This window comes from Pinus tabuliformis, chromosome 2_2 (assembly GCF_031772625.1).
Source record: "Pinus tabuliformis cultivar Carrire ecotype Pingquan chromosome 2_2, CPIR1, whole genome shotgun sequence".
NCBI classification, from domain to species: domain Eukaryota; kingdom Viridiplantae; phylum Streptophyta; class Pinopsida; order Pinales; family Pinaceae; genus Pinus; species Pinus tabuliformis.
Genome location: NC_142300.1, coordinates 889,538,592 through 889,553,490, shown reverse-complemented (window position 1 = coordinate 889,553,490; position 14,899 = coordinate 889,538,592). Strand labels below are relative to the sequence as shown.

Genomic DNA, 14,899 nt, shown 5'->3' with positions numbered 1-14,899 from the left:
ATTTCACACTTTTTCTCTTGGTTGTTTATTCGAGATCTCTTGATGCATTTTCGATATCTTTGGAGCTGAAATTTTCGTTCTCTCTTGGAGCCATCTTCTTGATCTTGGATTTGGATATATCTCTTGTTGTCTTGTATGTAATCTTGTGGAAGATTTTTGCATGAAAAATGTCTAGTGTGTAGAATTTTTGTAACTAGCTCTTTCTTTTTCTGCCATAATTGTTGAATATCATTGTAAAGGATTGTTAGATTGCAAATTTGTGCATGTTACTTCATTGATAACAAGTAGATAAATGTTCCTAGTGGAAAAAAACTTGTTTTTCTATTGATAACAAGTAGATGAATGTTCCTAGTGGAATAAAACTTTTTTTCTTCCATGAAAGTCCATTGATTTTGGGTGGGTAAATGTTAAAGGGTGCTTGCTAGGGAATCACTTGTTAGCCTCCTTGAAGACAAATTTTGGCTAAACTTCGAATCACATAGACTCCATATCCCAAGGACAAGGCATTGAGCCAAGTGAATTTGGTGATCACCCCTTCTTCCCTTCTCTTTTTCTCCTTCAAAATTTTCGGCCTTCAAACTTGGACAACCTTGCTAGGGATTCCTGCAAAATTCATTATAGGGAATTTTTATTGAATCCTCTTGGATAGGCTATTGCGTTGGTGTCTCCTCTAGTGATCCTCCAGGTTTCATGTAATTCCCACGGTTTGTTCTCGAGAAATCTCAAGCCGTAGCTCCAACTTTGAAACTTATATTGAACGTTTAGGTGTGTTGGCTTTCTTGAGGGTTTTGGAACATAATATTCGGTGAAATAAATCATCCAAACCCTTTCTCTCATCCCACCTTGACCTAGAAAGCACTTTGGAGAGTCTCCTCCCATGGATATTCATAAACCTTAGGTCTTGTGTGGTCCCACTCTAGGCTTCTCAAGGATAGCGAAAGTCTATTTAAAGGAGTGAAAGTATCATTTAAAGCTTCTTGAGAGGACCTAATCATCTTAGGAGACTTGACCTTAGTAATCCTTATCATCAACCCTAGGTTTAGGTCTCCTTGTATGTCTTTCTTGGAGAGCCATTTAGCTTCTTCTCGAAGCATTGACCCCTTATTTGCGCCTTTCCTTTGAATGGGCCTTGGAAATCACTTCATACCTCGCCATTGATCCTATCATTCAAGTGATTTCCTTTATACCAAAACTCCTCCCATCGGTGAAAGTCTGTAAAGAGAAGGGGACACTGATTGAGGTGACAGTGGGTCTTTGTCCCATTGTTATCTCTTGGTCTAGTAGTTGTCCCTTAGGTACCCTCTTAAGACCCTTGCTACATTGTGAGGCATAGTCCTCAAGAAAGAAGAAATTGGTGGATGTGTCTTTACTTTCAAGTTTTGAAGAATTCAACAATCAAGGATAAATTCCCATTATAGTCAATTGATGACCTTTTAGATGAACGCACGGGTGCTTATTTCTTCACCAAACTCAATCTCTACTTAGGCTATCACCAAACTTGCATGAAATAGGGGGTATTTCTAAAACTGCATTTGCATTCAAAAGGACATTACGAGTTCTTGGTGATGCTCTTTGACCTTTGCAATGCACCTTCACCTTCCATATCTCTTGAACAAATTATTTAAACCCACTCTATGTGATTTTTTCCTTATCTTTTTTAATCACATATTGATCTATTGTAAAACTTGGCAAGCCCATGTCGCCCATGCAGATCAGGTCCTACAACAACTTGTTGATTGTCAACTCCTTCGTAAGTGGTCCTAATATGCCTTTGGTGTCTTTGAAGTTGAATATTTCGGCCATATTGTTAGTTGTGATAGTGTTCATGTGGATCCAAATAAAATTAAGGTTATGAAAGATTGGCCTTGCCCCAAGAATAGAATTTTGTTAGGAGGTATGGTAAGCTTGCAACTCCCCTCACCACCTTGCTCAAAAAATGCTTTCAATTGGAATAATGTCGTAGAATGAGCCATCCCAGACTTGAAAAATGTTATATGTACAACTCTAGTACTTGATCTACCCAACTTCACTAAAACCATTGTCTTGGAATGTGATGCTTCAAGTAAAGACATCATAGCAATACTCATGCAAGAAGGATAATTGTTGGATTTTAACAACATACAACTCTGTGATAGGTGTTATGCTTAATATCCACATGAATGGTAAATTCTGATTCTCAAATGACAAGTTTTGTAGAGGTGACTCGCAGGGATGATAATGAGCTTGAGATGCATACCTTTATTTTTTCTTGATGACAATGCATCTTTAGATAGTGATGAACGTGGATCCTCCAAGATGTTGCATGAGATGTTGATTTAGTAGACTATGTGGTTGGTTTCCTTGGTTGATATTGCTTTGACACTTGATGGGATAAACACTTAATCTTGGTGAGTGCTCCCTTCTTTCATGGACTTCCAACATTTGGCATAGTATATTACTATTTAGGTGGTTTTTAGCTTGATCATGATTATGAATGATATAGCACCTTGGGTAAGAGAGCCCTAGAGTTTTAGGGTCTGTTGAGGTCATATGGTGATATTCTATGTGATAGAAACTAAAACTAGGTGAGCACTCCACTCCATGGTATTTTAGGCATTTGGGATTTGATCCGAGGGGCCAACCCACTCCTTGTTGCATAAATTGACTTTATCTTGGTGGTCAATGAAGACTATGCTAGTGGCTTCTTATCAGTGAATTCCTATAGAAGAACCATCGACTCTCTTGTCGGAAACATTGCTTATCAGTTACCTGTCTCATCAATAACCTGGTCTATCAACATTTTACTTTGTTTGTCGTGACTCTCCATGAACAATCTTGACGACGACCATAGTCATCAGGTTTGTCGAACATTTCCTTGAAATTCGAAAATTGTCGAACTGGATCTAGATTTGAACAGAATCATTGAGGTTCGATCCATAAATTAATTTCTTTTGCAATAATTGGTAAAATGCTATATTTTCCTCTGCATGAATCCTTGTATTCAGATTCGTTTGAGTGAATCGTTTTATTCAAGTTCTAGTTTTCATGTTTAATGTTGTTTTCCTATCTAGCTTATTCAAGCAGCAACACATCCAAATGCATGTACTCATCAAGATGAAGATAAATTGCTAGTTACTAGGCCTTGGCGATGACCAAGCTTGAGTGATGGCTTCCCGATATGGGCCCATGACAATTTTGATATAACCTACATATTTGATGTTAAACTTTATTATATATACATTTATTTTGTAATATGGATTGAATTTATTTATATTTTTTATTTTGTAATATGGATTGGATTTATTTATATATATTTTTTTAAATATGAAATTTTATTATTTTTTATTATATATTTTTTAATATTTAAATTTTATAATATGTCAAGTTTTATCCTCAATTTTTTCATCCTCGAACTTTTTCCAAATTTCAAAGTCAAACTCAAACACGAACAAGAATGCGGCGACTTAAACGACGACCCATGTCATCTTGTGTTAGGCATGCCTTGAATCAACTCGAGACTAAGTTGGTGCATGTCCTTGCGTTGATGCTCGTCCCTGAGTTGGTCCTTGTCAGCTCACGTCCCACGCTCCAGTGCTTGGAAGCTCCAAACTCTACAACTCTCCACTCTAACATTTCTCTGTGGCTCTCCTAATGCTTGTGACTAGTTCCATGAGGGTTCTACATTATACAATCAACGACCAACTACATTTCACAACCAACTAGCTTGACTCTTGGCGCTAATTTCCAACTTTTACTTTGTTGTATGACCAACTCAACAAGCTCCATAAGGGTTTTCTAACTCCCATGGCCCATGACGTTAGAATGTGACTAAAACACAATAGACGTGATTTAAAACCAATGCATATGATGGAGAGAAGATAGACAAAGTGCGCAGAGTGCATGGTCAGAGTCTTCTGTCTTGACTAGCCACTGATTTTGCTCTTGACCAACCACCGTCAACCAGTTTGACTAGCTGTCACCCCATCTTATTGTCACCAACCCAGCTTGACCTCGACCTAGCTGTTATTGCTTCTCTTTGCAGCGGGTCTTGACACGAAACCCTAGCAGTAGATTTCTCTTCTACTCCTCCTTCCTCTTCTTCTCCATTACCTCCTCCCCTTTGCATCATCCCTATGCTCACAATTTTACCCACCCCCCTCCTCTTAAAATCCCCCTCTTCTCCCAGTTCTTCCTTTCCTTCCACACCCTCAATTTTATCTTTTGTCCTGCCCTTAAACTCAACTTCTCAACATCCTGGAAGTAACATTCATACCACTCCAGGTCTAACTTACAAAGCGATGACAAGATAGGTCCTACGTTATCCAACCCCACAATTAACACCCCCTCAACTGATCCTTCTATACTCACTGCCTAGTTTTTCCAATTTGTTACAGTATTTGAGCAATTACAAGAAGGGAAGTTATTGTCCTCTAGGATCTTGCACGTGGAATCAGAGAACTTATCTCTTAGGAAAATGCTCTGAGAAAATCAAGTTTAGGACATGTTGTCCTCCAAACTGTACAGGCAAGATGCGACAACGCTAAGAGGGGGGGGGTTGCCACTCTGATCCTCGCCCTCTCTGTTCAAGTTGTCTCCCTACAACAAGCTATGGGGTGTAGTCACTATGAAATGTGAAGATGAGAGACCTTTTGGCAACCAACAAATCCGGGAGACACAATTGAATAGCCTAGATCCTTGGTTGAATTGACTGCAAAACCCCACAAGAACCCTAACAATGGAGAGAAAAAGCCTAATAGGGCTAGCGACTAGGGCTAAATGCCCTCCTAGGCCTGCGACTGCCTAGGAAAGGGCCTAAAAGGCTTGTGGCTTGAGGGAGGAGGCCTCTAATGCCTGCCGCAAGCCCTCCAAGGGTTGTAGCTCAAGGGAAAAGGCCCTTAGGGCTTGTGGCTTAGCCCTAAAGGGTTGCTGCTAAAAGGGAGAGCTCTAAAAGGGCTTCGACAGGGGTAAAGGAGGGGGGTCGAGGACTTAGGAAGCCCTTAGAGGCTCACGGCTAGGACTGGAAGGGTTGGAAGGCTAGGCCTTAGGCCTTAAAAAAAATTCAAACCCTGCAAAATACCAAAATGCCAAATAATCACTGCCAAATTGCTGGACATTGGGCCTAGAGGATGAATGGAGGCTAGATCTTGCCTTCCTAGGCCTAGATCTGCCTCAAAACCCCAACAAAATCTCTTGATTAGCTTGAAGTTCACCTGCAATGAAACAAAATGAATCAAAATGCCAAAACCCCATATATATACACAAAAAATAAACCCCAAAAACAATCAAACCCTAGTTGCTGCAAAACAAATGAGTTAGAAATATTTTACAAATTATTTTCAAATAATTTTAAAAAATTATTTACAAATTATTTTAAAAATTTATTTACAAATATACAATGTTTGCAAATTTAAATTTTTGGAGAAATATTTTTTTTTGAGTAATAACAATGGATGAATGTATTTTTCGAAAAATTTGAATATTGGCCAAAAACCCTTTTGCAAAATTAAAATACCATATAGAAATCTTAGAGCCCAAACATAGTCGGCTCTTCCCCACAGTCTGTGAACTTGGAGCCCAAGGGCCAGTGTACCTGCAAATCTCTATAATTTTCCTCAAGTAGAATTGTCAGATCATATGGTGAATCAGATCACCTAAGATAAAAAAATATTTACCAATAGAATGTTCTTATCACCGACAAATGAAATAACAATTCATAAAAAATTTAGCACAATATAGGAAAGCACATAACTAGCACATACCACAGATCAATGGAAGAAAAACACCATGAACTGAACCCCAAAGTCTTTCTATTATGATACATAAATGTTCCCAGCATAGCAATGGCTCAATACCAACGTTACAAAATTTACATCATCCAAAGATATCACATAGAAGCAAAATGACTTCTATTTATAGAGAAATCCCTCCAAGTGGAAAATAACGGCTAGTTGGTTTGATCCCGGTTAAAATAATCTCGACTATTGAAAATAACTTGATGATCATTTAATCTCCACTGTCGAATTTTTAATTTTGAGGAAAATTTCGAATTTTTCTTAAAACCCACTTTTAATTATTTAAAAAGTTAATATTTTGGATTAATTTCCTCAAAATTTTGACTTTGACTTAACCACTAAAGTCTAAGGGCTCAATTTTTCTTAAAATATCAATTTGTTCCTTGGTGGGGGATCTCCAAAAACTAACTTTCCTTTGACCCACGAATTTTTATTATTTTCCACTTGGAGAAATATTAATTTTTCTATAATTATTTTTTGACTCAAAATTAATTAATTTTCTGGCTTAGGATTTAACTTCATTTTTGCCAAAAAAATTTAATTAATTGACACTAAAGGGGATTAATATTTTTTCCACTCTCAAACATTTTAGCCATGGTGTCTAAGTATGAGAGACCATGCACTAAAATATTTTTTACATCATATATTACAATTAATTCAATCCTCAAAGGGGGAATACACCTTTACATATAGACCCTCATGAAATTACCCAATTCTGCGACACAATATGATCTAGTATAGACCAAGTGGTTTGTAATAAAATAATTTAGCCAAATGTGCTTAAATTATTCCCAAACCACTTTTACAAAGACTCGATATAACACTAGGACTCACCTAAAGCCTTGTCAAAGAATTCCACCATAACTTTGGGGCTTAAGCTGGAAGAAAATTTTTGTTGAGTATCCGTGTTTAGAAACACACATAATTCAGGGAGGTTGAAAAAATTCCTAGGATGAAATCCTTTGCCAAAACCAGAGACTTACCTAGATGTTGTTACATAATTAAACGGTCATACTAGCATCATTTACAATATAATTTGCAAAAAATGGGTTTACAATGATACAACAGTGTTGGATGATGACTTTGAACTTTGAAAAAATTTCTTCATGTATTCACATTAGGCTTCCTTGGACTGTTGACAAAGTGTGGTCAACAGGACACTCTACAACCACCCAATTGATGTCATAGATGCAAAGATAGTTGATCTCCAAAATAGACACGAAGAAACTCGAAGTCAGCAGGCTACTCTTAAACAGGAAATAGAGACATATATCAAAACTTGGGCACAGGTGGTTAAAGGGAAAGAAAGACCCCGACCACCCCCCGCCCCTCTTGCAGAGTTTGAGGAAGCGGTCCAGGGCAGGTTGAGGGAAGATCACACCAAGACAGCTAGAGAATTAAAGTTAAAGATCATGGGACTTCCCTTACCCCTTTCTTCCCTGGATTCCCTACAGGCTGGAACCATGTTTCTCTGGGGTAACCTCGGGCTCCCACACATTACCCTTGAGAAATAAAGAATATGAAGCTGATTGAATGATGGATCCGTTGTGACAATGGTACCAGTTATCTTCAGACTTTAGCTATAAGTCTTCTATCATAGACTGTCAGTTCCTCATCAACAGACAGGAATTAGAATTTATATCGCTTCATCCATTCAGTGAATATTAACAAATAAGCAGCAAACAAGGCTAAGCAGCTTGTATTTGTAATTCCAACCTCTGCCTTCGGTCACAAATAAGATCAGATTATAGTAAGGGGTTTAGCATGACGTGAGACATGAAACTAGAGGCACCTTAATTAGACATAGGCTTGTACCAATGGAGCACATGCTGTTAGATCTAGTATTCCTTCTATCTGCCAACATTCCTAGCCCTTGACAGAACATTAATGATATGGAGCTTGAACCTGGCATGATCTTGAAGATGAAAACATGAAATTATCTGATCAAATGTAAAATATTTCATTATATGTAGAAGAATGGAACAAAGGTTGGAATTTGAAATCAATATCACCTGTCACATTGATGGTTGAAAAAGTATGATGAATTGTATTTCTGCGTTTTTGTAATATTTGCTGATAGAAGATAAATATTTTAGATGTATTTGATGGCCAAAGTGGCTCATGATGGGCAATTTGGTGGTCAAATTCCATCCCTGTGGGACAGTCATTCTGAATCGGTTATGTTTCCAAAATGATTGATGGTAGTTTCTATGTTTCATGTTTTCTGTTTTACAAATAACTTTTTCTTATCAGTTTTATATCTACTGTGCCCAGCTGTATTGTCTCCAATATTTTCTGCAAAAATTACATTTCTGACGTATCTCTATCCATTCCTATATACATATCTTAGTTTCTTAAATATTTATTATTACAAGTGGGTTTCTGCGTAAAAGCTTTGGCTAAAAGTCTAGATATGATTGCTAGACGACTTGAAATCATTTTTAAAAACTGACTTGGAGAAACGTTTTTGGCGAATATTGTTTCACAGGCAGGTATGGATTTTGGTGGGCCAAGAGAGCCATGGCATGACTTATATTGTAAAATTGACGGTCCTGCGGCATATGATGTCCTCACAAATTTTGAGCAGCGGTGGACTAAGGCGGCAGAGCGACATGGATTTATGAAACTAAAAAGATGGCATGATGATTCACTACTTAAACTAGATCAATTTCCAGAGATAATAGGCATGTCAGAGATAAATATATATTATGATAACGATCCTGAAACATGGCATGTGCAGGTAGATGAGGCAGGCTAATTATTAGTTTACTCAAATGTCTAAGTGATTTATTGTTTTTCGGACACTTCTTGGAAGAGTGGTTATTGATTATAAAAAGGTCACTGATTGTCATTTCATATTATCTTTTGTCTGGTGTGAATCTCAGGTTTTCCGGTCAATTGACTCAGGTTCTGTGGAAGGCTTCCCAAAGGATGTAAAGGAAGCTGAGGCTAGGGTTAGAGTTAAAATTGATGATTGTGATTTTTGTTATGTTTCACTATCTTTCGAGTATGAGAATGATTACTTTATTTTGCTATATCATTTTATATGGGTACAGTTTGTTCTTTTGTTGGCAGAATCTAGTCTATTTAAAAAATTTGGTTGTGGACATGAGCATACATACAGCATATGTTGAAGCCATTCGATCTGCACAGCACTTCATTTATATTGAAAACCAATACTTCATTGGGTCATCATACAATTGGTCTGCACACAAAGAGATAGGTATGTGTGCATCCTGAAGTGGTAAAAATATACAGCCATTGAAATTATCCAAGTTTTGTTAATTATTTCACAGGAGAAACTGCTCTTGGCTTTAATTCCAAATGAGACTAATAGCCATTAATCTTTAAAATGAATCATATTGTATTTAAAATATTCAATATCAAATGGGGCATAGGATGGAAATTAAACAACATGCGGCTGTTAAGCATTGGAATCTGGCAGTAGATGCAGCAAAACATTATTAAAAGGCTTTATGGAAAAAAGGATTTGGACTCAGATCAAAATTTCATTTCAGTTCCAAAAGCTTGACTGATGTATGAAAATGACTGACATGAGGATGGATAAAAGAAAAATGCTGCTATTTGAAGACATTATAAAAATAACAAAAGTTCGAAAAAGCCCTAAATTCTTGTGCTGTACAACCTACAAGAAAAATATTCAGAGAGATTGAAATCCTAAGCAAAAGGAACTAGTGTAAATGCAGATCAGGCTGGGAAAAATTACAGCTTTCTTTAGATCTTTCTCTGGGTTGTTGTATGCTGAACTTAAGAGGCAACTTATAGCCAAAGAAGATCTCTTTAGAAATGATTGCAAGGATTTTGATTATGGCCTTAATATATTTTAGGGACGTTTTGGCTGTCCTTTTGATAGCTGTGAGTGAATTTTGTACTATATATTTGAGCTGTTAATGTAAGCAGCATTTTTTCAAAAAAACAAAGGAAAATTATGAATAGAGAGTGGCCAAAACATTGCCTAATTGAGTTGATCTTTTGAACTGAATATTTAATTTTTTGATTCCCTTATTTGTTTTCTTGCAAGGAAAACTTAGCATAATGCACTCTTGATTAAGCTCTAGCACATTCATGGAAGGAATAGTCATCAACTAAGGGTTTGCTGAAGTAATATTGGCTATCTGTTGCTTCTTGATGTTGTGTGTTGGTGGCTTGGTATTTTTACATGGTTTCCCTAGGATTTTCATGGTATATTATTGCGCAATGCTTGATTAGATACTCGAGATAGTATGCCCTCACTCTGGGGCTATGTTACAAGGTTCGTCGAACTTTAACGTTGAGGTTCAAATTTTGGCGAACCTTAATTTTTTTTTGAGGTTTGGCGAACCTCATAGCCATTGACCAAGTCCATAGATCAAAACTCATAACCTCATGTCACAACTCAAGCTTGTAATTTATCATTGCAATTTCCATGTCCGTGATAACATTTTTGATGTTTACTGATGTTGTTTTCTTACTATTTTATCCTATAATTCATATATATATATATATATATATAGACGAACCTAATGGCAAACCTCATAAAAAAATTCGAACTCAAACCAAACCTAATCATTGCTGAACCGAACTCGAACCCGAACCATGTGACATTGCTCTAGGGTACATATCCCTAGGGTGTATGCCTTGGAAAATGGTTTTGTATTGGATGGTCGAGATCTATTATTGAGGACCACTCGACTCTAGGGTACTTACCTTGGGATTCTTTATGGTTGGTTGGAGCTGATTAAATGCCTTTTTCAAGCGCAGTTCAATTGGTGCACATTCTTCTAGAGTGCCCTCTTTGTTTTGCCCTTGGTTTTGGAGGTAGATGGTACGGGAACATGGTTCTGCAGGATGGCACTTAATTTTAAGATATTTTATGATTATTTTTTAATAGTTTACCACCCTTCATGCACATTCTCCCATGCTGTCCACTTTTTGGGGCGCTTGGATTCAAGAGGGTTTGTTGTTTGCACATGAATCTATGCCTTGGCACATTATTTGGGGTCACCCACCTATGGAGGTTATTATAACAACCAAGTGGACCTCTTTTACCAATTTGTTTATGAGATTCATTTTTGGGAGGTAGTTCACTTATTGGAGAAAAAGCCCAAATTACTTCTATTTTGGGCATGTGTTTGGCACCTTTAGGTGGATTAACCCCTTGGTTTGAGGAGCACCCTCGCCAATGGAGCTATTTTTACAATGTTATTGACTTCTCAAGGTTTTTAAAACCCTTATCTTGTGGAGTGCTCCCCTTCTTCCTGACATCTTGGCGCACTTATTGATGAAGGAATACCTACCCTTGCACATCTATTAAGGGCACAACACTTTTGGAGATTATTTTAGATTTTGTGGCCCTAGATCCAAAGAAGGCAATAAATACCATTGGCATATATCTTAGGGGTGCACCTCTTCTTTGTGTATTTTATATTATATGGTTGGTTAAGGGTTTGATTGGAGAATGCCCTAGTTTTGGGTGATTGAAATGTGGCATTTTCATGATTAGAAGGAAATTCTTGTCTCTTGGAGAACACTCCCCTTAACTTTGACTTGGCATATATTAAATTTTTTATTGGAGGTAGTTGTTTATAATGTCCCCAATTTTTCGATTGCCTTGTGATGTGGTTAGAGGAGATTTCCAAAACTTGTGTCAGCTAGGTTATAGTGCAGGATTACACCACTAGTGGACCCGAAGGGTTTTGGAGGAGTTTTATAGGTCCGACCGAGATCGCTTGTCATATTTCATCATCGGGATCAATTCCAGACTGTTCGATTTTGGTTAAGTTGCATTCCGACAATTTCGTAAAATAGAGTTATTATCAGGCATAATTTAATTATTTGTGCTTAAGGTGCGATTTTGTGCTGATTATTTGAAGGAACACCTTAGTGTAATAGCTCCTTGGAAATGAAATGGAAATTTCTACAGGTAGGTAGGATGACAAAAAGGGGCTTTGGGTGGCCAGTGTGATCGTGCTGGTGAATTAAGCATTTTTAGGCGTTAAAAGTGACTTTAATTTAAAAAGTCACTTTATTGAATAAAAGAGGTGAAAAGTGCTTTTCATTATTTCATTAGAGAAAAGACAAAAGGAGGAAAAAGAGTCAAGTGAGTTACAAAAAGTGAAAATGAAGACTCTCTTCTCATTATTTCATTCACTCACTTGGAAAATAGAATTTTAGAGAGCTCTTGAGAAAGAGACTATGGTTTTTGGAAACCCTCATTTTGGTTGTTGGTTCCAGTGTTGAAACTATACACCCTAGCTAGTGTTGGATCTAAATCAATCAGATTTCATCATTGGGCTTCATTGTTCGAAAAGATAAAGGCATAGGCAAAAAAGAAGAAGATCTGAAGGTGTTATCAATTGATTTTATTATCTGATTTTCAGTACTCTATGTTTTCTTTGCAGGTTGAATTTTGAGTTGCATTTGTGGGCAAGGTTTCTAGACTTATTTGAATGGTCGAATCACCATTGTTTTGCTGAAGCATAAGGGTCGAGTTACCTATTATATTTACTAGCTGAGTTTTGCCATTTATGTGGGCCGTGTTTTGATATACAAAGAGGCTGAGTCTGTGTTTTTTCAGAGCTGAGTGGACTATTGGTTATTCTCTAAGATCTATGTACCAAATTTAAAGGTCAATAATTGTTGCTGTCCTATGGCTAATTTTCTGAGTCTGCATTCATTATTTGGGGGTTGATTTACACCGTCAAAGCAATAGATATATTGGAGAATGTACTGCTGAAGCATATATCGGCTTCCTCTTTAATAACAAACATTGTAATTTCTGTATTCAAGCTAAAAAAATGGCTGTTCCTAGATTTGTTTTGTTTAAAGAAACAGGTAGTAATTTGAATTAATAAAAGAAGGGCTCACTCCAATACATTTTATGAGTGTGATGTTGAAACCTAAGTAGGCTTGAAGATTCGGGGTTAGAACACGTAGGAGCAACCCAAAATCTTGCATTTTGCTCACTCTACTTGTTGATAAAATCCATTCCAGCTGTAAACTTTCCAAAAAACTCTTAATATCCAGATAAATTTGCAACACATTCTTACTTATGATTTTTAGGCTGAAATTTCACCTTTTCCAGAGAGCAATTTTTTGACTTTATTTTAACTTGGGTCCAAGCCCCATTTTCTGATGGATCTGCAGAATCGCCCCTATCTAAGGAGGCAAGGGAGGTTGGATTGTTGGAATCCACTAGGTGATTCAGAGGAGGAGGATCACCTCCGCTAGTTAGCCCACGTTATCTTTCCTATTGCTGCTTGGAGATGCAAGCCTTGATGGTGGAGTTGTAGCTTCATTTCCTTTCGACCAATGAGGAAGGGTCACACACTGAATCTGATGCATACGAGAAACTTGAGAGGAGGCAGGGGAGGACTTAGCAGAAGTGTCCAACACTGCTCACACTTGGAAGCCTTCACATTGATATCAGGAGTCAGATAGATCTTGGGACTTGACAACCAAAAGTTAGAAATTGATTTACCCTTTTGCTCATCGCAAGCCTTGCTGTGCTAAGGGGGAACCTCCAAGATTGTTGAATAGTGATGAAAAAAGTGGCACCAACCCACCATTTTGGCCTTGAGAAGATGATTTAGACTTTGATTTCCCTGCATTGGGACATGATTTAATAGAGTGTCCAGTCTCATAGTAGCCTTTGCATTGGAAGGAAACATTTTCATAATCCAAGGATTGAACCCAGGAGAAATTTGGACTGATGAGTTTTATTTTAGCAGGGAAACCCTTACTGAAATCCATATCCACACAGATACGAGCATATGTGGGTTTTAATAGAGTTTGGTGTCTTCATTGCGATAATGAAACCTGCCTAAGGCATTACCAATTGAAGTTAAAGAAGCTAGATTCCACAAATGCAAAGGAAGATTGGGGAGCCTTACCCAGACGAGGCAGTCGTGATTGATGCTGAAAGTGGATCAAAAGAGGGGAACTGGGCTGCAAAAATAGGCCAGCATACCCAAAAACCATGGACCATATTTGAAAATTTTCGCCCCGATCGCCAGCTTTGTTGAAAATAATAATGAAGAAACCCTTGGCAAAGGATAAATGTTTAAGTCGACTGAAATGAGGAGCTTCCAATGTTCGTTAATCTAGGAGTGTAGATCAACAAGTTTCAGCCACAGCCCAATAAACTGTAGAGCAGATCAGCGTCAGAGAAAAACTCGCTTCATTAAGGGCCTCATCCCATGGGGGGAAACCTCAACCTTGAGGGCCTCACTAACGGGGTTCAATTTTATTCCTGAAGGGTGGTTGCCTTCTTAAGCTTAACAATGTCATGAAATGACTTCACAAGGGGGTTGACTAGAGCCCCAAAATAGAGGACAATGAGGCAGTATCAAGAACCCAACCTCAAGGGAGGCAACCGGTGGATCGGACCAAAGAAACAGAGGAACACTTCCCATCATAGACAGGAAAAGCTATGGAAGATTGATTGAAGCGATTTCCCATAAGAGGATTCACAATAGAGTTCAAGGACCTGGATCTAGACGCCAAAGGCGAAGGACGAATGAACACCTAGGAGCTTTTCCCCATTTTTAAAATCAATATGACAATGAAGTTATGAACACGAGGGGAGAGGTATCAAAGCAAGAAACCGAACTCCATGCATGCTTGCAAGCACAAAGGGACGAGGAGAAGGCCGGCTAGGGGCAAACCCTAGCCGCCGCCACGTAGAAGCACGCAGAGCCATACCCATTTAAATCTTTAGTGTCCCTAGATTTGTTGCTCTTATATAATTATGGGTTGTTTTCAGTGAAGGAAAGGTGATTTTGTTTACTACGACAAGCATTATCAATAGTTTTTTTATTGTGGGCTTAGTATAAATCATGTGTTGCTGATTTGAAGTGTTATTAGTCACTTTTTTGGTATCATACATCTCCGTGTGATATAAAAATATAAAAAGTGCACCTACAACCATGTGCATGCAAACTGTTTGATGAAATGCCCTTAGCGACAAACAAACAAAACTCATAAAATTTAGTGAAAATTTAAGTATCCTGAGGGAAATCTAACATTGTTGAGGATTATCTCCAAAGGGTGTTTCGCACAAGAGGAGACATGCAACACTCCATTCAGCTTGGCCACATTATTTTACTATTTGTTGGAGTTTTGTTTGC

At 37.7% G+C, this 14,899-nt stretch overlaps 1 protein-coding gene across 2 annotated transcripts in view; it reads left to right on the top strand.

Annotated features, from left to right (window-relative positions):
- LOC149195879 (phospholipase D gamma 1-like) overlaps positions 1-14,899 on the top strand; it is a 290,017-nt gene that overhangs the window by 115,991 nt on the left and 159,127 nt on the right. The window contains exons 4-6 of one of the 2 annotated variants that reach the window (XM_089405437.1): positions 8,260-8,511; positions 8,657-8,725; positions 8,847-8,994. In XM_089405437.1, the coding sequence (XP_089261563.1) occupies positions 8,260-8,511; positions 8,657-8,725; positions 8,847-8,994 (469 nt within the window). The remainder of the gene's footprint in view (positions 1-8,259; positions 8,512-8,656; positions 8,726-8,846; positions 8,995-14,899) is intronic. The other variant, XM_089405438.1, reaches the window with a different exon arrangement.